The sequence below is a fragment of the Zootoca vivipara genome, chromosome 11 (genome assembly GCF_965207765.1).
Source record: "Zootoca vivipara chromosome 11, rZooViv2.hap1.1, whole genome shotgun sequence".
NCBI classification, from domain to species: domain Eukaryota; kingdom Metazoa; phylum Chordata; class Lepidosauria; order Squamata; family Lacertidae; genus Zootoca; species Zootoca vivipara.
The window spans coordinates 10701829-10727305 of record NC_142594.1 but is presented as its reverse complement, the minus strand read 5'-3'; the positions used below and the strand labels follow the sequence as shown (position 1 = coordinate 10727305).

The 25477-nt window shown below is 44.3% G+C and overlaps 1 protein-coding gene across 10 annotated transcripts in view; it reads left to right on the top strand.

The window, feature by feature from the left end:
* The window catches only part of TRAK1 (trafficking kinesin protein 1), a 124419-nt gene extending 109132 nt beyond the window's left edge, over positions 1 to 15287 (top strand). For 9 of the 10 annotated variants that reach the window (XM_035130168.3, XM_035130169.3, XM_088653663.1 and 6 more), the window contains 2 exons: positions 4331 to 4433; positions 12159 to 15287. In XM_035130168.3, the coding sequence (XP_034986059.3) occupies positions 4331 to 4433; positions 12159 to 12957 (902 nt within the window). In that variant the 3' untranslated portion in view covers positions 12958 to 15287. Of the gene's footprint in view, positions 1 to 4330; positions 4434 to 6542; positions 6631 to 12158 lie in introns of all 10 variants that reach the window. The other variant, XM_088653664.1, reaches the window with a different exon arrangement.
* Positions 15288 to 25477: the final 10190 nt, after the last annotated feature.

Sequence of the window (25477 nt, the reverse complement as noted above, 5' to 3'; positions counted from 1 at the left end):
TTTTTTTGTAGACTGCATAGGATGAAACCTTTGGGTTGCCTTTTTTTCTTTTTGAAATACTGTTAATTTGCAGGAAGCTCACTATTTCCTATTGTGTTCAAAGGACAGAGAATGCTACGGACATGTGAAAAGCTCCGCTGTTGACTGCTGGAGGATGCTGTTTCCCTAGTGGTATATTTGCAGGATCCATCCTTGAGCTCTAGAAATTGATTTCCCTTTGGTTCTCAATGTTATGCTCCTCTTACTGGGCTCAATTGCTACTTTTAGCAGCCTTTTCCTATCTTTCTTATTCATTCATAACAATGAGTTTTAATTTTTATCAGGGCAATTGGATTTCTTCTAATATAATTCTATGGGAAAACAAAATTGGTGCCTTTTATAAAGTGGATTTTGCGGGGAGTATAGTCTCTGCATTTCACAGTTGGAACAATCACCTAATCTAAAGCTTGCATTGCTTTGGTCTATTTTAATTTGTCATCTAGTGCTACGCTTCCTGTCTTACTTTAATTTACATCTCAAGTGTTCAGATACTTTCCTCCAAATAACTTTTCCTCTCCATTTTGGTTATTTAAGATTTTCTCCAGCATATTTTAACCTTCTGCTTATTCTCCATGGTACACAGAGAATCATGATTGCTAGGCCCAGTCTCTCCCTCCCTTATATATTAACCAATTTACCTTGCTTACCCTAATCCCTGAAGCATCAGCATCAGTTCTAGAGGTGATGTAGAGATTTCTTTAAAAACAAACACATTGTCCTGAGATCTATGTGTTAACCATTAATAGAATTCATAACACTGTGTGTGATGGGGCAGATCTTGAGTCACTTTTCACCTGCCTAGACCCCTTCACTTATCAGGCTGTCTCACTTTCATCCAGGCAATTCCTCTCTCAGGCAGGGATGGGGACCCTCTGGATCTCCAGGTGTTTCTGAACTACATTTCCCGTCAACCCCTGCCACCGTGGCTAACAGTAAAGGCTGGTGGGAGTTGTAGCCAAACGACACCTGGAAGGCCAAAGTTTCCCCTCTCCTTCTCCAAGGCCTGCATAGCTACACATGAGTCTTCTTAGTTGTGTCGTGTGTGCATGCCTCAAGTCATACACTAAATGGTAGTGACCAGAGAAAAGGACCGTGTGTGTTTTCTCAGCCTCTCTAGAAGTTTGGAGTGGCATGTGGATGTGATGTATCTGTTCAAAGCCATGTGTCAAACTGTTGTATATGTCCTTTCACCCTAAACTATGTGTTTGGGGATGTGTTAAATGTTGAGAGGAGGAGGAAGAAGATCAACAGTCACAGGAAACCTCACTGGCATGTTTTTTTGTGCATGTTTTAACACCACTAACTTACTAAGGCTTGTTTACTGAATAAGAACCTATGCAATCATGAGATCTTTGCTGTCGTAACGAAATGGGTTGTACTCCAAGGAACATTTTGGATGCACATCCTTCGAATTTCTGAATCGCTTTGCAACAAAGGGACTTAACCATAAAGTATGTCACGTGGCAGAAGGGGGAGAATTAGCACAGCTCCAGCAGCCCAGGACACAAGGGGAGTGGAAGTGGCATTGGTTAAAATGTGGCGGCACCCTTATGGCTTCTGCTTTCAAGATACCAACAAGTACTCTCTTTCCCCCGTTCCTCTCATACATATAAATTCTAAATTGCCTTAATCCTCCTCCCTCGTTTGCCGTCTCTATTCATGTGGCCGTGTTGAATACATATTTGCTTCCCTACTCTCAAATTCTCTTCCCATTTTTTTCTTGCATTTGCCCTGCATACCATAAAGACACACGCAGGCATGCACATAGCTCCATACAGCATGGTGTGTGTTAATTTTCCCTTTTTGTTTTCAGGAATTTAGATGCTCACCCTTAAGCACATTCCCAGTAATTAAAATTACAGGCCACATTTAAAGTCCTGCGAAAAATAGAAAAAAATTGTTTGTTTGTTTTTGCCTGATTTTGAAATTACATCAAAGTAGGTATTGGATGAGTTGGACGACCCTCCCTGGGGAGAGAGACCATTCATTCCATAGTTAAGATGCCATCACCAAGAAGGCCCTGCCCAGTGGCCACTTTGCCACCACTCAGATGACAGGGAACCCCAAAAAGTACCCTCAGTTGAGGATCTTGGTTCATAGGCAGGCACATGTGGAGACAAGCAGTTCTTTGAGCACCCTGATCCCGAGTCATGCGCAGGTTTGTTTAAAGGCCAAAAATAGCACTTTGGATTGAGCCTGGAGTCAAAGCAATAGGCAAAGCAAGGGGATGACATAACTGTAATGCTCAGTCCGCCTAACAGCCTTGCACCTGTATTTTAGGTTTATTTGCAGTTTCCTAACCATCTTCAAAGGCAGCCCCGCAATAAATGCACTGCTGTAGTCTAATCTACAAGTTACCAGGGAGCATGAATTACTGAGGCCAGGGTGTATTTGTCCAGATGGGTTGACACCTGGCACCCCAGCCTTTATTCTAAGGCATACAATGTAGGAAATAGACCCCTGGAAGATGATATAAACTGCTACTCCACATGGCGGGCCCTTAAGACTTGCAGCTTTCTTTACATCAGCATTCTTCAACCTGTGGTTCTTTGGATTTTGTTGGAACTGCAGCTCCCATCTTCACTGACCATTGGTGAGGATGGTGAGAGTTTTGTCCTGCCGCACCTTGAGACCCAAGCTGAGAAAAGGCTACATTGCATTCGTTATGCGCGAGGCTGTTGTAGAGCATCAATCCCAAAAAGTGCTCCTTCCATTCACAGAGAAAATTGCACCTGCCAGAGGCTTCCACAAATTGGGCTGGGGGATTTTTTCCCCCAGCTCCCTCTGTAGCCCCCTACACCATTTCCCATACTGAAGGTCTACCGATCTTCTGAATAAGATTTTTTTGCAGGATCTGTTGACCTTGGGACATCCCATTCCGTGCCATGGAAATTTACTCCTGGAACTCTGGATCCAGCAGAATATCTGTTTAGATTGGATAGTAGAGAACGACACAGTGCTTGTCTCTCTCTCACACACACATCTTTCTAGGCTTGACAAAATACAACTGCATGTTTTTATAATGTATGTAAGAATATGCATTGTGTTAAAATGTGGACAGGGTTAAGAGAACCTTAAGCAGTGTGACATACTTCATGGCTAGTTTCAGTTTGCATTCTACAGATGCACTCTATAGCAATTTCTAAACACAAATTAAGGACTTGTTCAATGAACTATAAAAAATATTGTTATGATCTAGGGTGCCGGCAACTGTGTCCTGCTGCAGCACTTTAAAATTGCGGGAAACATATTTCCCTTTCTGCTTAACATATGACCATATTTTTATGTATGACATAATTGCTATCTTGTGCAGCTGCAGATGGTTGTGTCTTTGGTGGGGGGGGGGAGGGGAAAAGGCAAAGAAATGTCGCAGATGGACAGTAGTGGTTCCAAAATGGTTACACCAGTCTCCAGGCACAAAAAGAAACACACATGTGTTCTGTTATGTACATATTTTAATGTACATAATATTTACTGCTGCCTCTCTACTGGAATCCATTACTGAAACGAAAGATGACGGGATACTTTTGCTTGGATCAATATGGGGGAAGCTGAAATGCATAAGCATTTCCGGGCTTTGCTGATTTCTTTCACATGCCACCAAGGTCTTGTCTACCGACTGGACTTGTTTAATTCTCCTACCAGCGTTGCCTCTTCAGAAAAGACTAATGTGGAGATGGATATTGAGGCCAATTCTTAAAGTTGCGGTTGTGGCATGATTACCATTCCTGCTGTGGCTCCTCTGGCTGCAACTTTGGCAAAGTTAGAACAACTAAATCAGTGGGGGAATGTTGACAATGTGATTATTGGGGGGAATGACAGTATGTTAATTAACCACATCACTAGCCCCTCTCAAATGATCTTGCTGTTCTATTCCCCCCCCCCAGTGGAATAACAACAACAACAATAATGATGTTATTATTTATGCCCTGCCCACCTGGCTGGGTTAATGATAAGCCAACCACCACGAGGAAGGAGCCACTATGCCACTCAGCTGGTCTGTGAACACATTATGTTACTTACCGGTAAACTTGCTAGGAGGACTGGGCTTCCTAATCCTTAAGGCGTCAGAGCCTGTTTTTGAGCCCTAACAAATACAAGAACCGAAAAGGTGTTAACTCTGATGACGATCTCTCCTCCTGGAGATGGATGTGTTCCATTTCACCTTCCCTGCATCGATCCAGCGAGAAGTATTGCATTGCTTGTCCATCTGTTTGAGTGCACAGAGCTTTTCTCTCTTTCCCCCCTTTTATATATAAATGCAAAGAATGTTCTATTCTTTTTAATGTAGTACATCATCCTGGGAAGTGCATGTCACAAACCAACTCCACCTTCACCTTCACCACCTGCCGCATTCTGCACCCTTCCGATGAGCTCACACGAGTCACTCCAAGGTAAGGGGTTCCAGAGAGCTGTCGTGCTCCCTGGGGCAGGGGAGTGCCTTAGCCTAGAAGGCAAGGGGATTTGGAGCCATGCCTATATTTCAAGGTTCTCCACTTTCTAAACTTCCCATCAGATCACATCACCAGCTTGCCTTAAATATACGCAGCGCTTATTTATCCAGAATCATCCAAGAAATCTAACATGTCTCCAAAGTTGAAGGACACAATGAGATTAATGTCACTTTGTGCCTCAGAGTCATTAATAAAGCCAGTGGCTTTACAGTCAAACAAAGATAACAGTAGTCATGTCTTCAAATAATTGAAACTACAGTGGTACCTCAGTTCTCAAACGTAATCCATTCTGGAAGCCCGTTCGGCTTCCGAAACATTCAAAAACCAAGGCAAAGCTTCCGATGAGTTGCAAGAGTTTTTGGCACTCAGCAGAAACCGCATCACACTTTCGGGTTCTGAAAAACGTTTGAAAAAGGAAGCATTTACTTCCGGGTTTTTGGCGTTTGAGAACCAAAACGTATGACAATGAAGGTGTTTGGGAACCATGGTACCACTGTAAATTAGTGTGGCAAAATTGGCATCATCTACAAATCGGAGGAGAGGGATTCCTAACAGTAAGAATTAGCCAGGTGTGGAGTTTTTGTTTTTTTAAAAAGTACTACAGTTGTCTGTTAAATGTAATTTTACACTAAAGGTCCCTCAAGGTCCTAAAAATAGATATATCCAAGGGTTTGAAATGAGTTGTCATTATTAAAAACTCCTGTAATAACAACAGACAGTTGTCCACACAGTTGTTTTGTAGCAGTGTAAATGGCACCGTTGGGACGTGGGTGGCGCTGTGGTCTAAACCACAGAGCCTAGGGCTTGCTGATTAGAAGGTCAGCAGTTCGAATCCCCGCAACGGGGTGAGCTCCCGTTGCTCGGTCCCAGCTCCTGCCAACCTAGCAGTTCAAAAGCACATCAAAGTGCAAGTAGATAAAATAGGTACCGCTCCGGCGGGAAGGTAAACGGCGTTTCTGTGTGCTGCTCTGGTTTGCCAGAAGCGGCTTTGTCATGCTGGCCACATGACCTGGAAGCTGTACGCCGGCTCCCTCAGCAAATAAAGCGAGATGAGTGCCGCAACCCCAGAGTTGTCCGCTACTGGACCTAACAGTCAGGGGTCCCTTTACCTTTAAATGGCACCGTGACACACAAGTTAAAAATTAAAGAGTTAATAAATTGATAGATTTTTCTACTCCAAAGTCCCATGGAGACATGGAATGGAGCCTCCCAAAAGAAAGCATGGCCGGCTGGCTCCACATTACAAAATGTTGTCGAGCCTTGCTTCATGTAAAAATAAAGCCGGTCTTTTGAATGCCTTAGCGAAGAAATGGAAGAAATAGTAACACACACCATGATGAAACCTGCCGCTGCCCCACTTTACGAGGGGCACCTGCCCTAACAAGCCAGAGGATATGATGTAGATTCCTTCACATGGAATTTCTGCTCTCCCTCACCCTTTTCTTTCTCCAGCCCGCATAAAATTTGCCATTGATTTCATGCTGAGAAAAGCTACAAATCTAGCTGCAATTCCTTCTCCGCCTTCTCAATTGAACTTCTGGCAGAAATCTCTATTGCTTAAGATGTGAATTTTTATTGTGACATTAATTTCATTGGAAAGTGCACTTGCTACTTCCCTTAGCTTACCCTGAAATCTACACTTTGCTCTCTCTGATGGCCGGAGTGGGGTGGGGGTTGTCTCTTTTATTTACTGCATTGGCCTGAATATAAGCCGCACCCGAATATAAGCAGCACCTTTAAAATTCGGGGGGGGGGAGTCAATACCCGAATATAAGCCGCTCCCTTAAAATTCCGCAGGCAATCACACCCGTTCCGTTTACTGTATGTCTGTTTCATCAGCGATATCGTAAAAGCCAATTTTTGTAAGGTCGCGAATTTAAGCCGCAGTTTAACTTTTCGCTGTCGGATTTTTTTTGCGGCGGGAGTGAGGCTTATATTCAGGCCAATACGGTACTTCGACATTCACTGTGGATTCAGAACCAAAGTGCTATCAATGCAAGGGGTTGGAGTAGCGGAGCTCCTTAAACTCTGAATGATGCTTCTTCACAGGTCATGTGAGGAAGACGATGAGACTGCTTTATGTCACCTTGTGCTGAGAGGAGATGTAGGGCACACAATATGACCAGCGTGGCAGGGGGTGAGCAGCGCTACCAGCAGCCTCCTTGCTGGCAGAGTCCTGTAGAAGGAATGTTAGTGTTTTATGGCACCAGCTAACTCAAAGACTTCTGATCAGTCCCACCTCCCTCTTTCCATTCTAACCTAACATCCTAACACAAGGTGGCATTCTAACCAAAACTCTTAAGATCCATATAGTGAAGTGCTGGTTTTAACACTGATTTGAAAGCACAATTGCTCTCTTTTTTGGGTCTTTGTTTTCAGGACACATTTTGAATACCCTGCCTTCCTCCCTCTAACAAGGCCCTGCTTTTGTTAGCATAGGGACGATTACCAATTTAGGAAACAACTGGCATCCTCCCTTGCCATTGCCTTGTTGATCAACTTTAGCATAGGGATGCTTGTTCCAATAATCTGAATAATAATAATAATAATAATAATAATAATAATAATAATAATAATAATAATTTATACCCCACCCATCTGGCTAGATTTCCCTAGCCACTCTCGGCAGCTCCCATCATCATCATCATCATCATCAAGCGATAAAATATGAAACATTAGAAACTTCCCTAAACATGGCTGCCTTCAGATGTCTCCTAAAAGTCAGATAGTTGTTTATTTCCTTGACATCTGATGGGAGGGCGTTCCACAGGGCAGGTGCCACTACCGAGAAGGCCCTCTGCCTGGTTCCCTGTAACTTGGCTTCTCTCAGCGAGGGAACCACCAGAAGGCCCTCGGAGCTGGACCTCAATGTCCGGGCAGGACGATTGGGGTGGAGATGCTCCTTCAGGTATACTGGGCCGAGGCCGTTTAGCGCCTTAAAGGTCAGCACCAACACTTCGAATTGTGCTTGGAAACGTACTGGGCGCCAATGTAGGTCTTTCAGGACCGGTGTTATATGGTCTCTGAAATGTACCTATTGTTGTTTGTGCAGCAACCTCAGCTTATTTGATGCTGTGGAGAAGAATGCAGGTAGACATTCCCGGGCCTGGTCCCAAGGAGTTTGCAGTTGAAAGTAGTTAGCAATTTATCTCGGGGAGTGTGGTGATTGAAGGAAGTACAGGAAATTAAAAATGTGTTAAGGCAGGGGTCCCCAAACTTATCTCGCCGAGGGCCGGTGCCTCCAGTGCTGATCGTGCTGTGGGCCGGAGCGCGCAGGAGTGCGCGCCCATACATATGCGCACACGCAATTTCCAGCGCACTTCCGGGTCGCCAGAACACCGGAAATAGTTTGTGCGCATGCACTTCCTCCGGCCTGGAAGCACGCCAGAAATGACGCTTGTGCATGCGCACAAGCTATTTCTGACGCTCCGGGGACCTGGAAGTGGGCAGCTGCAGCGTGCTGTTAAGAGCGGGCGGCGGCAGCGGGCAGGGGGGTTGCCGGGGGCCGCATAAAAGAGCCTCGCGGGCCGCATCCGGCCCCCGGGCCTTAGTTTGGGGAAGCCTGTGTTAAGGCTATATAAATATTTACTGGGAGGGAATGTTTATGCACCTGCCTTAAGCCTTTCTAAATTTGATATGTTTGGTAGCTGCTGCTCCAGGACTTGAGCACTATTGAATCTGACCTAAATGCCCCTTGCATGGGCAATATTTGAGTATAGTAACTTCCTCTTAAGTAGGCATTCTTAAAGATTTTGAGAACAGGCTACTCTTGGCAAAGGTTAGAGAGGGTAAGATTCAGTGCAGATGCCCAACAACTCTTATGGAGGTATCAAAATGAACTTCTTTCCCACGTTTATTTTACAAGCCGTTCCCAGCACCTAGTTAGCACGTATATTGCTTGATCAGGAAGACTAATCCATAAATCCATTTTGGGGTAGAAAAGACAAGGGTAAAGACTGCAGCCATTTACAGATGGTAAACAGAAAGGGACCTTTTTTATCCCAGATTTGATGTGATACTCCCTTGTAAATTAGCCCAACTATTTTTATTCACGAAACAAAGTAAACCCGGATTTCCTGGAATACTAGAACACAACCGACTCTCTTTTGTGAATCTTGTACAGCATCACATGCCCAAGAGTTTTTGAAAGTTCCTTATTTGAAAATAGAATGGGGTGGTTATCTCCAGGCTCCTTAGTTATTCACTTAGGTCAGGCATCCCCAAACTGTGGCCCTCCAGATGTTTTGGCCTACAACTTCCATGATCCCTAGCTAACAGGACCAGTGGTCAGGGATGATGGGAATTGTTGTCCAAAACATCTGGAGGGCCAATGTTTGGGGATACCTGACTTAGGTTCTGTTGCTTCCTCCTTTATGCAAAAGAACCTGCCTGCTCCTTCCAAGTTTGAGATTATGTGGAAGCTATCATGTTTCCCTTCCAGTAATTGCTGCAGAACTGCTCCAGTCTACCTGCCAGCACTAGCCTAGGACTAATATCAAGGAGTATTTTAAGCCTGGAATGAGTGAGAATGGACAAGCTTCTCTTGTTAGCACTAGAGCTTGTAAGCAGATTTTGTTAAACTTTCCTTCTGCACAAAGGACTGATTCAAGAGCCGCAAGAACAGCAGGCGGCCACCTATAAGTACCAGTAGCTAAACCTAGGGCAAGATCATAGGCAATGTCTATAAAAAGAAACATTTGTGTACGCACAAATACTCACTGTTGCACGCACACGTTTGTATTTTTCATGTGCAGTGCTTTCACATGTGACAAAACCTTGACCACATTTCCCAGGGGCTGCAGCAGTTTGCAGTGACTTGTAGTGACATTCCCCTGCTGAGAGCACCTAGCACAGGCATAGGCAACCTTCCGCCCTCGAGATGTTTTGGACTACAGTTCCCATCATCCCTGACCACTGGTCCTGTTAGCTAGGGATCATGGGAGTTGTAGGCCAAAACACCTGGAGGGCCGAAGGTTGCCTATGCCTGACCTAGCACAAAGGAATGCTGGTTTCCTGTTCACCTGACCCAACAAAAATATCTTTAACCTGCAACCCAGATGTAATATTTTCTGCCACTTTCCCCCTGTATGTGTACGATACAGTGGTGACACGAGTTCATTCCACCCCAGCTGCCATGTTAAACAAGCCATGTGGATAATTGTCCCTTAGCACTCTTAACCAAGTTGCTTGACTTTTATCAACAACTGGAATTACAGCTGCACTCCACAAGAGGGCATATTTGCTATGCAGCAGGGAACAGGCTGCTGTGATGACCAAGTTCTGTGTACTCTCAAGTTCTTTGGCAGCTTCTCATGACAATATTATTATTATTATTATTATTATTATTATTATTATTATTATTAGGGGAGAATATACATAGGTGCATATGTTGAACTGGCTTCATGAGTTGTTCAACATGCAGCCCAATCAATGTGAATTTTCGGGATATGTCGCTGTGTATCACATTTAGTGATAAGGACGTGTCCTGAATGTTCATAAAGTGTGCTTTAACTACCCCATAATTTCAGTTACGGCCCCATAGCAGCCGGTGCATGGGACTACGCCTCAAATAAATGTTCTTCTAGCAGCTCCTTCACAAGCCCCCCACACCAATTTTCAATGGCAGAATTATAGCAGGGTAGAATTATTACCTTTTTTACAAGACCCTCTTTAACCCGTGCCGAAACAGCAGCTGTGTGAGCCGGTCCCACGACAACCTGCTCACACTAGTCTTAGAGGTCCCAAAATGAATTCTCACCAGTATATTTTGTATCAACAGAGTGTACTGCATTTTTTTCTTTTTCTTTATAAGGCCCCGCTCCCCAATTTTATATTTGCTCCAAACTGAAACTCAGTCAGTGGGAATACAGCTTTTGATTTTAGTGACGGTTTTGTAGCAAGTATTCATGGCAGAGATTTATGTAGTGGGATTTGTGAACATCATAATTCATGCCCTTCTGCACAGTTTCTCTTGCCATCACTGTAATCAGAATGTCCTGATAATAGAAACCTCATTAAATCCACCTTTGTTAAAGGAAGAACCAGCTATTGTAACTTGCAAAAACTGACCAAGCATATTCTAGGTAAAGTCGCATGCATTTTTAGTGTGCATATTGCCTGCTCTGCATCATTTCATGGGAATGGCGTTTGATGGCTATTTTCTGACCTGTTGCCCAGAGTTTACCTGGTAGGATCAGAAGGTAGAATAAAATAAAACAACTAATCAGCAGTTGATCAAACAATTGCATGGTGTGTGTGAGAAGCTGTGAGCTCGCAACCACCAGTAATAATAACCAGACCTCTTTTAGGTGGGTAGTAGCAAAAAATGTAAGAATCTGTCTCTGTACACATTCTTGCTTAGCTGTGGGGTTTCCTTTCTACTGTATGTTAAATGGAAATAAGCTGATGAAAGAAATTGATATAATGTTGCTGCCCCATTGTGCATAGAGAACAAGGTTGCTGTTTGAAGCCACAAGACTAAGGTAGCTTTTGTACATGATCACATTGTCTGGAGTTTCCCCCCTGTTTCCTCAACCATAATGTTGCCAATTTGCATAATCTAGAATGTGCATTTGGTTTTATAAGAACTCTGATCTTCTGTATTTCCCAAATTTAATATCATCCGGAAAGGTGCACAGTAGACTAGGGTTTAGACCAGGGTTTCCCAAACTTGGGTCTTTTGGACTACAATTCCCATCATCCCTTACCACTGGTCCTGCTAACTAGGGATGATCGGAGTTGTAGTCCAAAAACAGCTGGAGAGCCAAGTTTGGGAAGCCCTGTTTTAGACTCATGAGTATGTGGCTTGTTTGCAGGAAGCTTGCATTTAATAACATCTGCTGTAAAATAGCAAATATATTCCCTCCATCCCCCTTTTAATTATTTAACCAAATTAATGTACGGTACCTCCTGGTTGTAATTGGAGCGTCTAAGTAGTTTAAGAAGAATAAAACAAACATTAAAATTTTCAGTAGAAGGGCGTTTAGGTCAAGCGTTCCTTTTTCACAGCTAGTGATAAAGCAAAATTGTTTGGAATATGTTCTGTCTGTGTATCTCCCTTAAGTTCTGTTGGTACACTTACAAACAGCTGCAATCCTATTATTAGATTGTTAACCGAAGCATTTACCTCTGGGTTTACGGCATTGGAAAACAGAAGCATTTGTCAACGGAGATGTTCGAAAACCAAGGTACCACTGTACAGTCGTCCCTTGGTTTTCAAATAGCTTAATTCTCGAATGTTTTGGCTCCCGAATGCCGCAAATGCCCAAAGGTTAGTGTTCCGGTTTGCGAACTATTTTTGGAAGCTGAATGTCCAATGAGGCTTCCGTGGCTTCTGATTGGCTGCAGGAACTTCCTGCAGCCAATCAGAAGGCACGCTTTGGTTTTCGAACGTTTTGGAAGTCAAATGGACTTCCGGAACGGATTCCGTTCGACTTGCAAGGTACAACTGTACTCAAATCATTCCCGAGAATGGTGGTCGAGAACTCCTGTTTCCTGCTACCTCAGACAAATGTCGTCTCTCTAGCTGACCTTTAATAATCTGAGGCAATTGAATCGGTACCCAAGTACATTGTTATATGTGGGTTTATCAAGCGGTGGCAGTTTGAAAGTCAGTATTCCGATGGAGAGGTTGACTTGTTTTTCTGTTTCTCTTCCCCCTGCCAGCCTTAACGCAACACCTACTCCAGCTTGTAGCAGCGTTGGCAATTTGAAAGGCACCCCGGTGGCCACACCATGCACCCCTCGGCGCCTGAGCTTGGTTGAATCCTCCACCAACCTCCGGGAATCCACAACCACCATGAGCACTTCCTTGGGGCTGGTGTGGCTACTCAAAGAGCGTGGGATATCAGCGGCAGTGTACAACCCACAGAGCTGGGACCGCGCCGGCAGGGGCTCCCTCCTGAGCACCTACGCTCCCAGAATGGCCGTCATTCCTTCCACTCCCCCCAACTCGCCTATGCAGACGCCTTCCTCCTCCCCGCCATCTTTTGAGTTCAAATGCACCAGCCCCCCGTACGACAACTTCTTGGCTTCCAAGCCGGCCAGCTCCATTCTGAAGGAGGTGAGGGACAAGAAGAACATCCGCAGCAGCGAGAGCCAAACGGACGTGTCCGTCTCGAACCTCAACCTCGTGGACAAAGTGAAAAAGTTTGGGATTGCTAAAGCGGTCAGCTCGGGGCAGCCGCAAGCATCTGCGCTGGCGGACGGGCAAGGACCCCTTCTCCCCGGGGCACAAAGGCCAATGAAGGCCTTTGCCCCGGGGAGCCTGGTACCAGAAGACCTGGCCTTGGGTGGCCCTTCTGTAACAAGTGCCATTGGGGCCCTTCAGCTGAACAGCGGCATTAGGAGAAACCGGAGCTTTCCGACGATGGTGGGTTCCAGCATGCAGATGAAGGCGCCGTCGTCTTTTACTCCTGGCCTGTTGATGGGAGCAAAGCTTCCTAAGCAAACCAGCTTACGGTGAACGGCTTAAGATGCGGCCGAACTTGTAAAGGAGACACTTCCTTCAGACATTTTTTTTTAAAAAAAAACACAAAACAACAGATTTTTCTTCTTCCATTTACCGTTGAGTTTGACAAATCAACTTTGTGCCTAATGGGGGTGGGGGGGGGGAAGAGTGTAAACTTTGTACAGGATGTAAATATGTACCAGATGTATTATAAGTGAATCATGACACTGTTTTGACAATTTAACATGCTAACCTTTTGGAAAGGGTGTTTTTTTGTTTTTCTTTGCACTGAAATAAAAAAAAGAGCAATCCTTGGATAGAAAAAAATGAAAAATCAAGAATTCTTAGTTAGCCTAGCTTGATATTGGGACTTAGCCTCATCTAGCAAGGGTTACAGATCATGTTTTCCAAACTGTGGGATATCAGCACACAGAGTAACTCCTATAAACACAATAATTTTTTTGTAGTTCATCAAAGCAAGTAGATTAGCATCTTGAACATCTTATTCTGCCTTTATGGAGGAGAGGGGGGGATATTCAAAGGATCTTTTTTCTTACAAAATAAACTTGAAGTAATAATGTGTTGAGAGTGACTGCTAAGTCTGCTAGGTGCCAGGCAGAAAACACACCTCTTTGCTGCTGCTGGTGTTTCATGTCCTGTGTTAATATTATTTTCAATGCTGCACTGGAATGTGGAAGGAAAAGTGCTTTAAATAGTGTTTTGTTGCAGACACTGAAAACACACACCTCTCGGAAACAAAACAAAAATCTTGTATCTTTTATCTTGCTTTCATGAGGAGCCAAAGTCACTGAAGGAGTTGATTGTAGGTATGTTTAAAAGCCTAAATTTAAACAAATGTAGTACAGTGTTGCCAAAAGATGTGTCCTTAAGAGAATAATTTCAAAAATAGCTTAGTAAAGAGTGGTACAAGTGAAGGATAAATATTTCCATCTGTTTACCTCCAGATTTTGAGGTATTTAAAACGATCCAGTGGATCACTTCATAAACAGGGTTAGGCCATTGCTATTTTAAGTGACGGTATACATACATATCTGTTTCCATCAGATCCATGTGATAAAGCTACTAGCAAATGGTTTTACATCATCCGCCCTAATACCTTTTTGGAAATCTTCAGTATTTGGACTTTTCTTCCCCCAAAGGCTTTTCTAATTGTAAGGCTAATTCATTATTTAGTATTACATTTTTTTTAATGGTTCGTTCACACAAATCAGGATCAGACTAGTTTATGATCCTGGCTTGTTCACTAACCATAATGATAAACTAATGAAAGAGTTTCCCTAACTTTGGACTTCACAGGGAGCTCTGGTTAGTTTGAAAGTGGAAGCAGACGTTTGTGACCTTGAGGCTGCGTCCAAGGTTCATTCATGTAACGCTAAATCATAATTTAGCGCTGTAGCATTGCGTCCAGAATGACCCAGTACGTAGAAACTTGAAACAACATCTGGAAAGAACTGAAAACAAACGAGCAGCACAAGGCACCATTAAGTTCTTCCGCCAAGAAGAAGGTAGCTTGGCCAGAGCATTCTTGTGTAACTTCCATTGATATTTTTTTTGGGGGGGGGGCTTATTCAACAGAACTTCCCGTCCCGGGTCAGGTTTATTTTTGAGCTTATGTTTTGAAGCAGTTGGTGTGCCTAGTTGTGTGGGTGGCTTGTTCTTGACTGATTTAAAACCAAACCCACTTTATTTATTTGATGCCAGTACCTCACTACATACTGTGCTTGCCGTTGTGCCAGACTGTTACTAAATCATTAGCACTGATAAATATTTGCAGTAGTGGAACTGTGCAGTTGTCGTTTTTTATGGGCGACAGGTGAGCCCAGTTCTCTGTTCACGAATTAGCTAGTTGCAATACTGCTATGAATATTGAGAATGTCAGAGGATGGCAAGAGAGGGCATCATTAGCGAGTGCATGTGCTTCGAGATTTCTATTTATTCTACCGACATTCTAGCACTTCGTCATTGCCTCTACTTGCTGGTTGTCTGTGTGCACTTAATTGCAATTTGCAAGAACATAACTTAAATCTTTTTATCTGAATGTATCTTAAGACAACCAATAAATTTAACAATTTTGAATAGGTTGGGAAAAGAATCACGAATGTATGAGGACCTTTTCATGTACCAAGAGACCACGAGCTCATTTGTGGAATAAAATGGTAAAAAAAAAACCAATGATGAAGTTGAAAGTAGTATTATTTACTCTTTTTAAATAAAAGGAGGTGTCTAACCACTGGAAAATCAGGTCACAAGGCATTGAAGAATTACATTTCTATTTTATTCACAATTGAATATCAATAAACCAATAAAGGTTATATTGTGGGTTATTTAAATTTTCTGGATTTGTGTTTCCTTCTCCCCCCCCCCCCCATTTCTATCATCTAATACTTGTTATTTCAGTTGTGAAATGGGATGCCAGATTCCAAATAATTTTTTTGTCTGGGAAGCGGAGGAGAATGCAGTGACCTGAGGAGGGAAGCTTGCCTTCATTTGGAGAGACAACAAGCCCGAAAAGACTGGTTTTTCCCAGCCCTGCTCCTCCACGGACTCACACATTCACACACCTTCCACTAACCCGTTTTTCTCTGCACACACAAAAAAAGACCAGGTTTTCCCCAACAGAAGCCTGACCCAGAAGTGCTCTGGAGAGACTTTCTCCTCTTCGCCTCTCAGGCCAGCAAAATATGATTTGGGAATACCTTTCCACCACTCTTCTCACTGGAATAAACCCAGATCAATGAATATACAGAACTCAATATATCAGTAAAAAGCCCAGATCAATGAATTTACAGAGATACATTGCTGCTTTCCTAGGCTGCCCATGTAAAGGGGGGGAAATACTGTGTTTTCTCCTGCTTTAACCTAACGCTGGACAACAAACTCGGAAGAACAACAGTCAGATTGTAAACGTGCCTGATGTGTTGGGGAGGGTATTCATAATCCTGCTGAAACCTTATATAACAATGCAGTTATGAGGGACTCCTGATTTAATCCTTTGGGAAAGTAGGAAATAAAATAAGAACTGCAGTTCATCAGGGGCTCCTGCTGGAATTGGATTTGGTTTTTTGTGAGGCCCTGGAGATGGGTAGCAATTGTAGGGCTGATTGCATTTGGCTGTACTGAGTTGATCACCCAGCACAGGAAAGGGGAAGGAAGAAGTTCAGAATGTATCTAATGCGAAGTAACAGCTTCATTATAGAGCATGGCATGGGAGCGAAAAGGGAGAAAGGGAGGGAAGTCGTCGTTTAAAACACTGGCAGAACTTTGAGTGAAGCCGGATTGGAGGCAATGAGAGGAGAATGACAGTTTTGACCAGTGGCAGAAGTTTGTGTAAGGTATCCTCCATACTATGGAATATTTGAGAGCTCTACATCCTTTCTTTCACATGGGACAGCTGAGGAACGGAAGAGAAGTTTTGAGTAGAGTTTGAAGGGAGAGAGAGTGAAAGGGGGGGAAAGTGACTGTCTTAAACAGTAACCGTAATAAGGAAGCGGCTATGGGGAGACGTTGAGAGGAAAAGGGTGGTTTTTAACACCAGCGGAATTGTGAAGAAAGCAGGGTCAGCCTGGATAGCTCAGCTAGTTGGAGCCTGGTGCTGGTAATGCCAAGGTTGCAGGTTCGATCCCCTTGTGGGGCAGCTGCATATTTCTGCATTTCAGGGGCTTGAGCTAGATGATCCTCAGGGTCCCTTCCAACTCTATGATTCTATGACTTATGCCCCTAAAGCAGGGGTCAGCAACCTTTTTCAGCCACCGTCCCTCAGACCATGTGGTGGGCTGGACTATATTTTGGAAAAATAATAATGAATTCCTATGCCCCACAAATAACCCAGAGATGCATTTTAAGTAAAAGGACATATTCTACTCAGGTAAAAACACGCTGATTCCCGGACCGCCTGCAGGCCAGATTGAGAAGGTGATTGGGCCACATCCAGCCCCCGGGCCTTAGCTTGCCTAGATAAAGGTAAAGAGACCCCTGATCCCTGACCAACCAGTCATGACCGACTCTGGGATTGCGGTGCTCATCTCGTGTTATTGGCTGAGGGAGCCGGCATACATCTTCCAGGTCATGTGGCCAGTATGACAAAGCCGCTTCTGGAGAACCAGAGCGGCGCACGGAAACACCATTTACCTTCCTGCTGTAGCGGTACCTATTTATCTACTTGCACTTTGACGTGCTTTCGAACTGCTAGGTTGGCAGGAGCTTGGACCGAGCAACGGGAGCTCACCCTGTCGCGGGGATTCGAACCAACGACCTTCTGATCGGCAAGCCCTAGGCTCTGTGGTTTAACCCACAGCACCTACCCCTGCCCTAAAGTAAGTTACTTCGTGTACTTTGGGCAGAGGCAAACACATTTCCCATTGTATGCATGTGATTGGGGGCTACAGCCAATCCCATCTGCCAGCGGCCATATGCATAATAACGTATCATTGCATTTTTGTATAGATGTAAAATTACACACACACACACACACACACACACACACAATTTTACAATTTAGAATATTCATTTAGACACCCTTAAAATATCAATGTCTTCTTCTCTTTCCATGGTTCCTTTTGCATAGCATATATAAACTAAACCATTCAATATTTCATTGTTACTTCCATCAAAACTTATTTACACTGTTGAAATGCTGCCCACATTTTCAAGTGTACACAATCTCCCCCCACATATTCAATAAACATTTCCAAATCTTCTCTAAATGTATGGTGTTCTTGTTCTCTTATTCTATATGTTAAGTCTGCAAGCTGCACATATTCCAACCATTTAAGTTGTCCTTAAATCAGTGAGGCAGTGAGAGATTTTTACTTTCTTGGGCTCCTTGATCACTGCAGATGGTGACAGCAGTCACAAAATTAAAAGACGCCTGCTTCTTGGGAGAAAAGCAATGACAAATCTAGACAACATCTTAAAAAGCAGAGACATCACCTTGCCAACAAAGGTCCGTATAGTTAATGCTCTGGTTTTCCCAGTAGTGATGCATGGAAGTGAGAGCTGGACCATAAAGAAGGCTGATCGCCGAAGAATTGATGCTTTTGAATTCTGGTGCTGGAGGAGACTCTTGAGAGTCCCATGGACTGTAAGAAGATCAAACCTATCCATTCTGAAGGAAATCAGCCCTGAGTGCTCCCTGGAAGGACAGATCGTGAAGCTGAGGCTCCAATACTTTGGCCACCTCATGAGAAGAGAGGACTCTCTGGAAAAGACCCTGATGTTGGGAAAGATGGAGGGCACTAGGAGAAGGGGACGACAGAGGACGAGATGGTTAGACAGTGTTCTCGAAGCTACGAACCAAAGCTGCCTACCAAACTGCGGGAGGCAGTGGAAGACAGGAGTGCCTGGCATGCTCTGGTCCATGGGGTCACGAAGAGTCGGACACGAATAAACGACTAAACAACTACAACAAAGTTGCCCTTCTTCTTTGGTTGCGACTTCACTCCATTTCCATTTTTGGGCTAACAGAACACAAGCCACCATAGCAGCATACATAAATAACCTTTTTTGACACTTGGGAATTTCCATCTGAATTATCCCTATCAAAAATAACTCTGGGTGGTTTTTTTTTGGGGGGGGGGTGCTTTAAAACATTTCCCTCCCAATTCATTATAAATTGTTTCCAAATACTCTTTTACCCTTTTACAGGTCCACCACATATGAAAGAATGTACCCTCAACCTCATTACATCTCCAGCACTTATCTGATTCAGTCTTACCGTATACATCTTACAAATCTTCTCGGAGTTAAATATCATCTGCAAATCATTTTAGGTGTACTGGGGCCATTCCGCTACACCTTCACTGTGCCACAAGAGGGCGCTTCGGGACCTGTGCAAGACTAGAACTAGAGCACTTCTGAGCGTTCTCCCTTAGAAAGCATCCTGCTTCCTAATGACCTAATCTCTCTTTTCATACGACCCAGCCAGTCACAATATACCTAACCAGCCAACCGCCTGTGCTCACTCCCTACCAGTTACCTCCCCTGTTTTCAGCCCACCAGCATGATCCAGCGCGGTTCGTGCATTAGACTAGGGGATGTGGAAGACCCAATCTTGCATCCTCACTTTGCCATGTAACTCACAGGGTGACCTTGAGCCAATCGCCAGCTCTCAGCCTAACCCAACACACAGGTTTGTTGTGAAGATAAAAAAAAGGAGGGGTGTGTGTGTGTCGCCTTTGGCTCTGTGGCGCTGTGGTCTAAACCACTGATCCTCTTGGGCTTGCCAATCAGAAGGTCGGCGGTTCAAATCCCTGCAATGGAGTGAGCTCCTGTTGCTCTGTCCCAGCTCCTGCCAACCCAGCAGATCAGTAGATAAATAGCTACCCCTGCGGTGGGAAGATAAACGGCATTTCCATGCGCTCTGGTTTTCATCACAGTGTCCTGTTGCGCCAGAAGTGGTTTAGTCCTGCTGGCCACGTGACCCGGAAAAACGCCAGCTGCCTCGGCCTGAAAGTGAGATGAGCACCACAACTCAATAGTCGCCTTTGGCTGGACTTAACCGTCCAGGGGCCCTTGACCTTTACCCTTTACCTTGGAATATAAATGCAATGGAGTAAATTACCTGGTAGACCACAATATATGGCGGGTGGGCTGTGCAGCATCTTGGTGCATCACAAGTTGTGGAGGTCTGCCTTACTTTAAACATTTTTTAAAAGGAAAAGGAAACACCAGCTGTTGAATGTAAAGAATGCAGCCCTGTCTAGAGGTAGATTTGGTGATTCAGACCATACATTTCGGGAATAAAGAAATGTAACAAGAAATAAATTGTTTGCCTGCTAATTCCAAAAAGCCATGTGCAGTGCCAATAAGGAAATGTTCAAGAACATTGCTCACCACCCTCATAAATGCTTAGTTATAGTATGTAGGATTCTGGGAGTGCAGAACATGGACTTTTTCTTGGTGGTCCACTCCAGAATAGCAGCCATTGCTTATGCTATTGCCTTTGTAAGCCACTGAATGACATGGGTGAAGTTGGCTACATCATGGCATGAATTCTGCATGCATTCATGGTCAGTAAATCTATGCTTTATTTCTAGCTGAACTTTCTGACTCTTTGCAAGGGTGCACCTAATCAGTCATGGCTCACAGCTACAATCTTTAGCTACCATGCCAGAGACAGGATGGTGAAGTGTAACCACAATTTTGTGCAGGTGGATGCATGTGTCAAGTAAAGCCTAATAAAACAAAATTATTCCTTATCTGGGTCAGAGCTGCCTGTCTAGCCTATTTGCATAAATCAGTTTCCGTACTTGAGGGAAACCCATCATTAATTTATGTTGTTGATAAGTCTTATTTAGTATATAGGAAAACAGAGTATATAAAGCGTAGATCTGATCTTAAATATAGCTCTCTACACCATGACCACATTTATCATTACTTAATTAATGGATTAATTAAATTTCTATGATGCCCCATACCCACAACATAAAAACACAAAATACATAATAATAATATAAAAAACAAGAACAACCAATTATCCCCCCCTCCCCAACACATTTTAAAAGGGCATCCGGCCCAAGACCTGGTTAAAGAGAATTGCTTTTGCCTGGCAACAGTAATAATAATAATAATAATAATAATAATAATAATAATAATAATAATAATAATTTATTACTTACATCCCACCCATCTGGCCGGGCCTCCCCAGCCACACTGGGCGGCTTCCAGCATGATATTAAAAACACAATAAAACACCAAACATAAAAAACTTCCCAACACAGGGCTGCCTTCAGATGTCTCCTAAAAGTCAGATAGTTGTTTATTTCCTTGGCATCTGATGGGAGGGCGTTCCACAGGGAGGGCGCCACCACCGAGAAGGCCCTCTGCCTAAAGGTGTATAAGGGAGGCGTTTCGTTATGAGTACTGTATAAATACTGCCATTAACTAGGTGGCTGCTTCATCTTTGCCTTTGTAAGATGAAGCCTCTAAATATTGCTGGCTTCCCACGAGCAATGCCAGTGTGGCTCTCCTGTGCAACTAGAAACTACAGAATCCCCCCCCCAACTTTTCAAGGTTTTATATTGGGTGCTGACACTGCTAGAAGTGGGACAATATTTCTGGGTCCATGGGAGGTTCTGTGAGAGGGATCAGCTTTGAGGCTACAAGTGCCTGCCCCATTGGATCTGTTAACCTTTGCTGCCTAGATTACTCACCATCTCAGTAAGCTTGACCAGGCAATATCAGGATATATAGACAGCCCAGGGAGAAAACAGTCATACCCCCCGCTGCAAAAGTTCTCTTCGGAAATGAACTCTTAACATCCAACTGTGAAACATTTGAGAGATCGTGTAGGGGACTGGCGAGGAGGGAGCAATGGTTATGGGGAAAGCGTTGCTTCTCCAATAATCTGACAGCTAATAAATTTCTTTTTACTGCAAAGGATTGCGGAAAATCCTTTGTGACTTTAAAAATTATACGCACATGACCGTCAACAGCGCAACCGAAGAACCCGCTAACGTTCCAGGGTTTGAGAATCTCGCATTTCCTGTGCTGAGTTTTTTATTACTTCAACTGAAATAATAAAGGTTAATCTTCCCGGATGAAGCAGAACGGAAGATTAGCCCCTCGCCTTCATTGGGTATCACAAGTAACACCATCCCTCCCCCTGTAAAGATTCATGCTGATTAGCCCAGGGAACTAGTTGTATACTGTTCTGTCCTGAATTCTGAAAGATACTTTAATAAGTAACGAGTTAATGAGTTCAATATATTCTCCCAATTTCATTTTGGCTCTAGGTGAGTCAATACAAAGCCCTTTATGGCCCTATCTAGTCTGCTTGCCTGCTTTGATCAACCCTGGGTAAACTTTGGCACAAACCGAGCACCAAAAGGTATGGAAATAATTAGAAGCACCAGCTAGCTGTTGATATTTTAGCAGCTTTCGCATCGCTGATTATGCGGCAGAGTTCCGCGTATATCTAGATGGGTCTGGAAAGAATCTCCTCTCCTAAGCTCTCTGCTTTATCTGCTTGCTTTTTTTTGCCGGGGAATTGCTTTCTTTCATTCAGGGTCAAATGTGACACTGGCTGAGCCATGCCTTCACATGCAGATCTGCCCCAGTTGTGTGTGAAATGGGGAGCGGCATGCAATGTAAAAGGGGGAAGCGTTGCCACTTTTGGTCTCCATAGACCTTCCCCTATTTCTTCAGCCGGCTGGGCTCACTTCCCCTCTGGGTTTGCTGCGGGAAAGAACAGCATGAGGGCAAAGTGGCAAGTTGGGGGAGGATTCAGCACCCACCCCTCATTTCCATGCCTATATCACAGGCTGATATCAGGAAGTGAGAGCTGGACCATAAAGAAGGCTGATCACCGAGGAATTGATGCTTTTGAATTATGGTGCTGGAGGAGACTCTAGAGAGTCCCATGGACTGCAAGAAGATCAAACCTATCCATTCTTAAGGAAATCAGCCCTGAGTGCTCACTGGAAGGACAGATCGTGAAGCTGAGGCTCCAATACTTTGGCCGCCTCATGAGAAGAGAAGAGAAGAATCTTTGGAAAAGACCCTGATGTTGGGAAAGATTGAGGGCACAAGGAGAAGGGGACGACAGAGGACGAGATGGTTGGACAGTGTTCTCGAAGCTACGAACATGAGTTTGACCAAACTGCGGGAGGCAGTGCAAGACAGGAGTGCCTGGCGTGCTATGGTCCATGGGGTCATGAAGAGTCGGACACGACTAAACGACTAAACAACAACAACAACAATATCACAGGCTATTTTAGCCTACTACCACCATACGTAGTAGAGGCCCATCGATTACTTCAAACATTGCTGCCATTCAACCGGAAAACCGTCTCCACTTAGCAAAGCGAATATGTAGTCTAATGTATGCAAGACAAGCATAAATGTTTATCTTTCCACCATGACTATGACATTGGAGCAGCTGATTCATGCATTGATCCCCCATCCATGTATGGGGGGAAGATGGTGCGTTGTGCTGTATTGTGGCATATGCTAGGACTGTACACCAAAGTCCAGATCCCGACCCTCCAAGTGTCCCTATTTTCCAGGGATCTCCCTGATTTTGAGAAGCTGCCCTGGTTTCTGATTTGATCCCGGAATGTCCCGCTTTTCCTTAGGATGTCCCTATTTTCACTGGAGAAATGTTGGAGGGTGTGGAATTATCCTCCACCCCTTAGCTGTCTGAAGGCTATCCTTTTATAGGGAAGCCCCCCCCCCTAACCAATGTTTAATGTTTTATTATGTTTTATATATGTTGGAAGCTGCCTAAATGGCTGGGGCAACCCAATAAGATGCGTAGGGTATTAGGGTGATGACTTTTTTACAACCTCATTTCCCTGTATCATAATTTGATGAGCTTTCATTAAAGATTAGATAAAATCTTACTTTCAAATCTCTTTGAAAGTAAAAAAAACCTCATGCACAAAATGATTTAAAAAAATTTAGTTATCAGTTTTTTGACCATTTTTGAAGTCACTGTAAGCAGATATAAAATTGAACCCAAGCTTTAGAGTCACATATATACAACATTATATAGAGCAGGGTCCCCAAACTATGGCCCGGGGGCCGGATGCGGTCCAATTGGCCTGCCAATCCGGCCTGCGACGATCCCCGCCGCCCGCCGCCTGCTCTTACGGCGCGCATCGCGGCAGTGCTCTTCCGGGTCGGGAAAAAAGCGCCGAAAATCCTTTGTGCGCATCCGACCCGGAAGAGGTGAAGAGGTCATTTCTGGTGCACTTCCGGGTCGGGGGAGGCCCATACGCATGCGCACAACGGATTTTCGGTGCTTTTTCCACCCTGGAAACGCGCCGCCGCACCAGTAAGCGCCCATGCGCATGCGCACGGGCGCGCACTCCCCCGCCGGCCCGCACAGGCGCGCGCCCCCCCGTCCTCCGGCCCACCGCGCGATCGGCACGGTGGGAACCGGCCCAAACGCCGGTAAGTCTGGGGACTCCTGATATAGAGTCATCAAACACACAAGGAAGCTTTTTTAAGCTGCAGTAACAGTATAGACGCCGCTAGAGGTCGACGTTTTGCTACCTCTCCTGTAGGTTCTTTTCCCAGCATGTCCGGCAGGGTCTGCTGGCTGAGTTTTGAGGTCCCAAAAAGGGGCTTTTACCTTGCGCAGGTGTGACATTTGTATACCCTATGTTGCTAAGAACACTCCCCATTGTGGAATGTGGCGTTGTGTCCAAATTTGATACGAAATATATATAGAATTGTTAATACAATTTTATGAAATGGTAAAACGGCATACAAAAAAAATTAAAAACGGTTTGTGTGTAAACTTTTTAAATATTTCAATGGAATATACCTCATTTTAGTCATTATTAGGCAAAAGTTCATCCATTAAAAGTTCATCCATTTGTGCTACAGGAAAAAAATCTGAGAAAAAAATGAAAAAGTCGATGAATCAGGCTGAGACAGCCCCAGATGGTTCAAGGAAGGAACAGTCCAAGGAGGGTAGTATGGAGGGTTTCAAAAGGTAGAGCATTCAGGTGGTCAGGGGGGGGGAGTTGCTGACACAAGGAGAAGCAAGGCTGCCTCTTCTTCCCTGCAGAGAACACACTGACTGTTGAAGCAGCACCCAGCAGGACTGAACTCTCTGCCCGCCTGACAAGTGGAGGGTTCAATCCTGCACTCTTCAGAGGTGGGTTTCATTAGCACATTCCCCCCCAAGAATGCTGGTGAACATATAGTTCAGTCCTGCTCTCTGGAGGGGTCTGCACCAAATACAGTGGTACCTCGGGTTACAAACACTTTGGGTTACAAACGCTTCAGGTTACAGACTCCGCTAACCCAGAAGTAGCACCTTGGGTTAAGAACTTTACCTCAGGATGAGAACAGAAATCATGCTCTGGCGGCGCGGTGGCAGCGAGAGGCCCCATTACCGTGTTTCTCATATTATAAGACATGTCTTATATTTATTTTTTCCTCAAAAAAACACACTATGGCTTATTTTCAATGGATGTCTTATTTTTTTCCTCCTCCTCCTGCTGCGGCCGGCATTGCTGCTGCGCCTATCACTATGTCTTATTTTCGGGGTATGGCTTATATTCCTTGAATGCTTAAAAATCCTGCTATGGCTTATTTTATGGGTATGTCTTAAAATATGAGAAACAGGGTAGCTAAAGTGGTACCTCAGGTTAAGAACAGTTTCAGGTTAAGAACAGACCTCCAGAGCGAATTTAGTAACCTGAGGTACCATTGTAGACACTTTTTGAGCAACCCAAATACAGTCATACCTCGGTTTAAGAATGCTTCGGTTTGAGTACTTTCAGTTTAAGTACTCCGCAGACCCATCTGGAACGGATTAATCCACTTTCCATTACTTTCAATGGGAAAGTTCGCTTCAGGTTAAGTAGTACGCTTCAGGTTAAGTACAGACCTCCGGAACCAATTGTGTACTTGAACCGAGGTACCACTGTATATGGATTTCGGCCTCCCTCGGACCTTTTAGTAATTATGTAGAAGCGGCAATTTCAGTAGGTACAGCATATCATGTAGGAAAAGCGGTATCTCTTCAACTCTTCAACAGTACGTTTCCGAGCACAGTTCA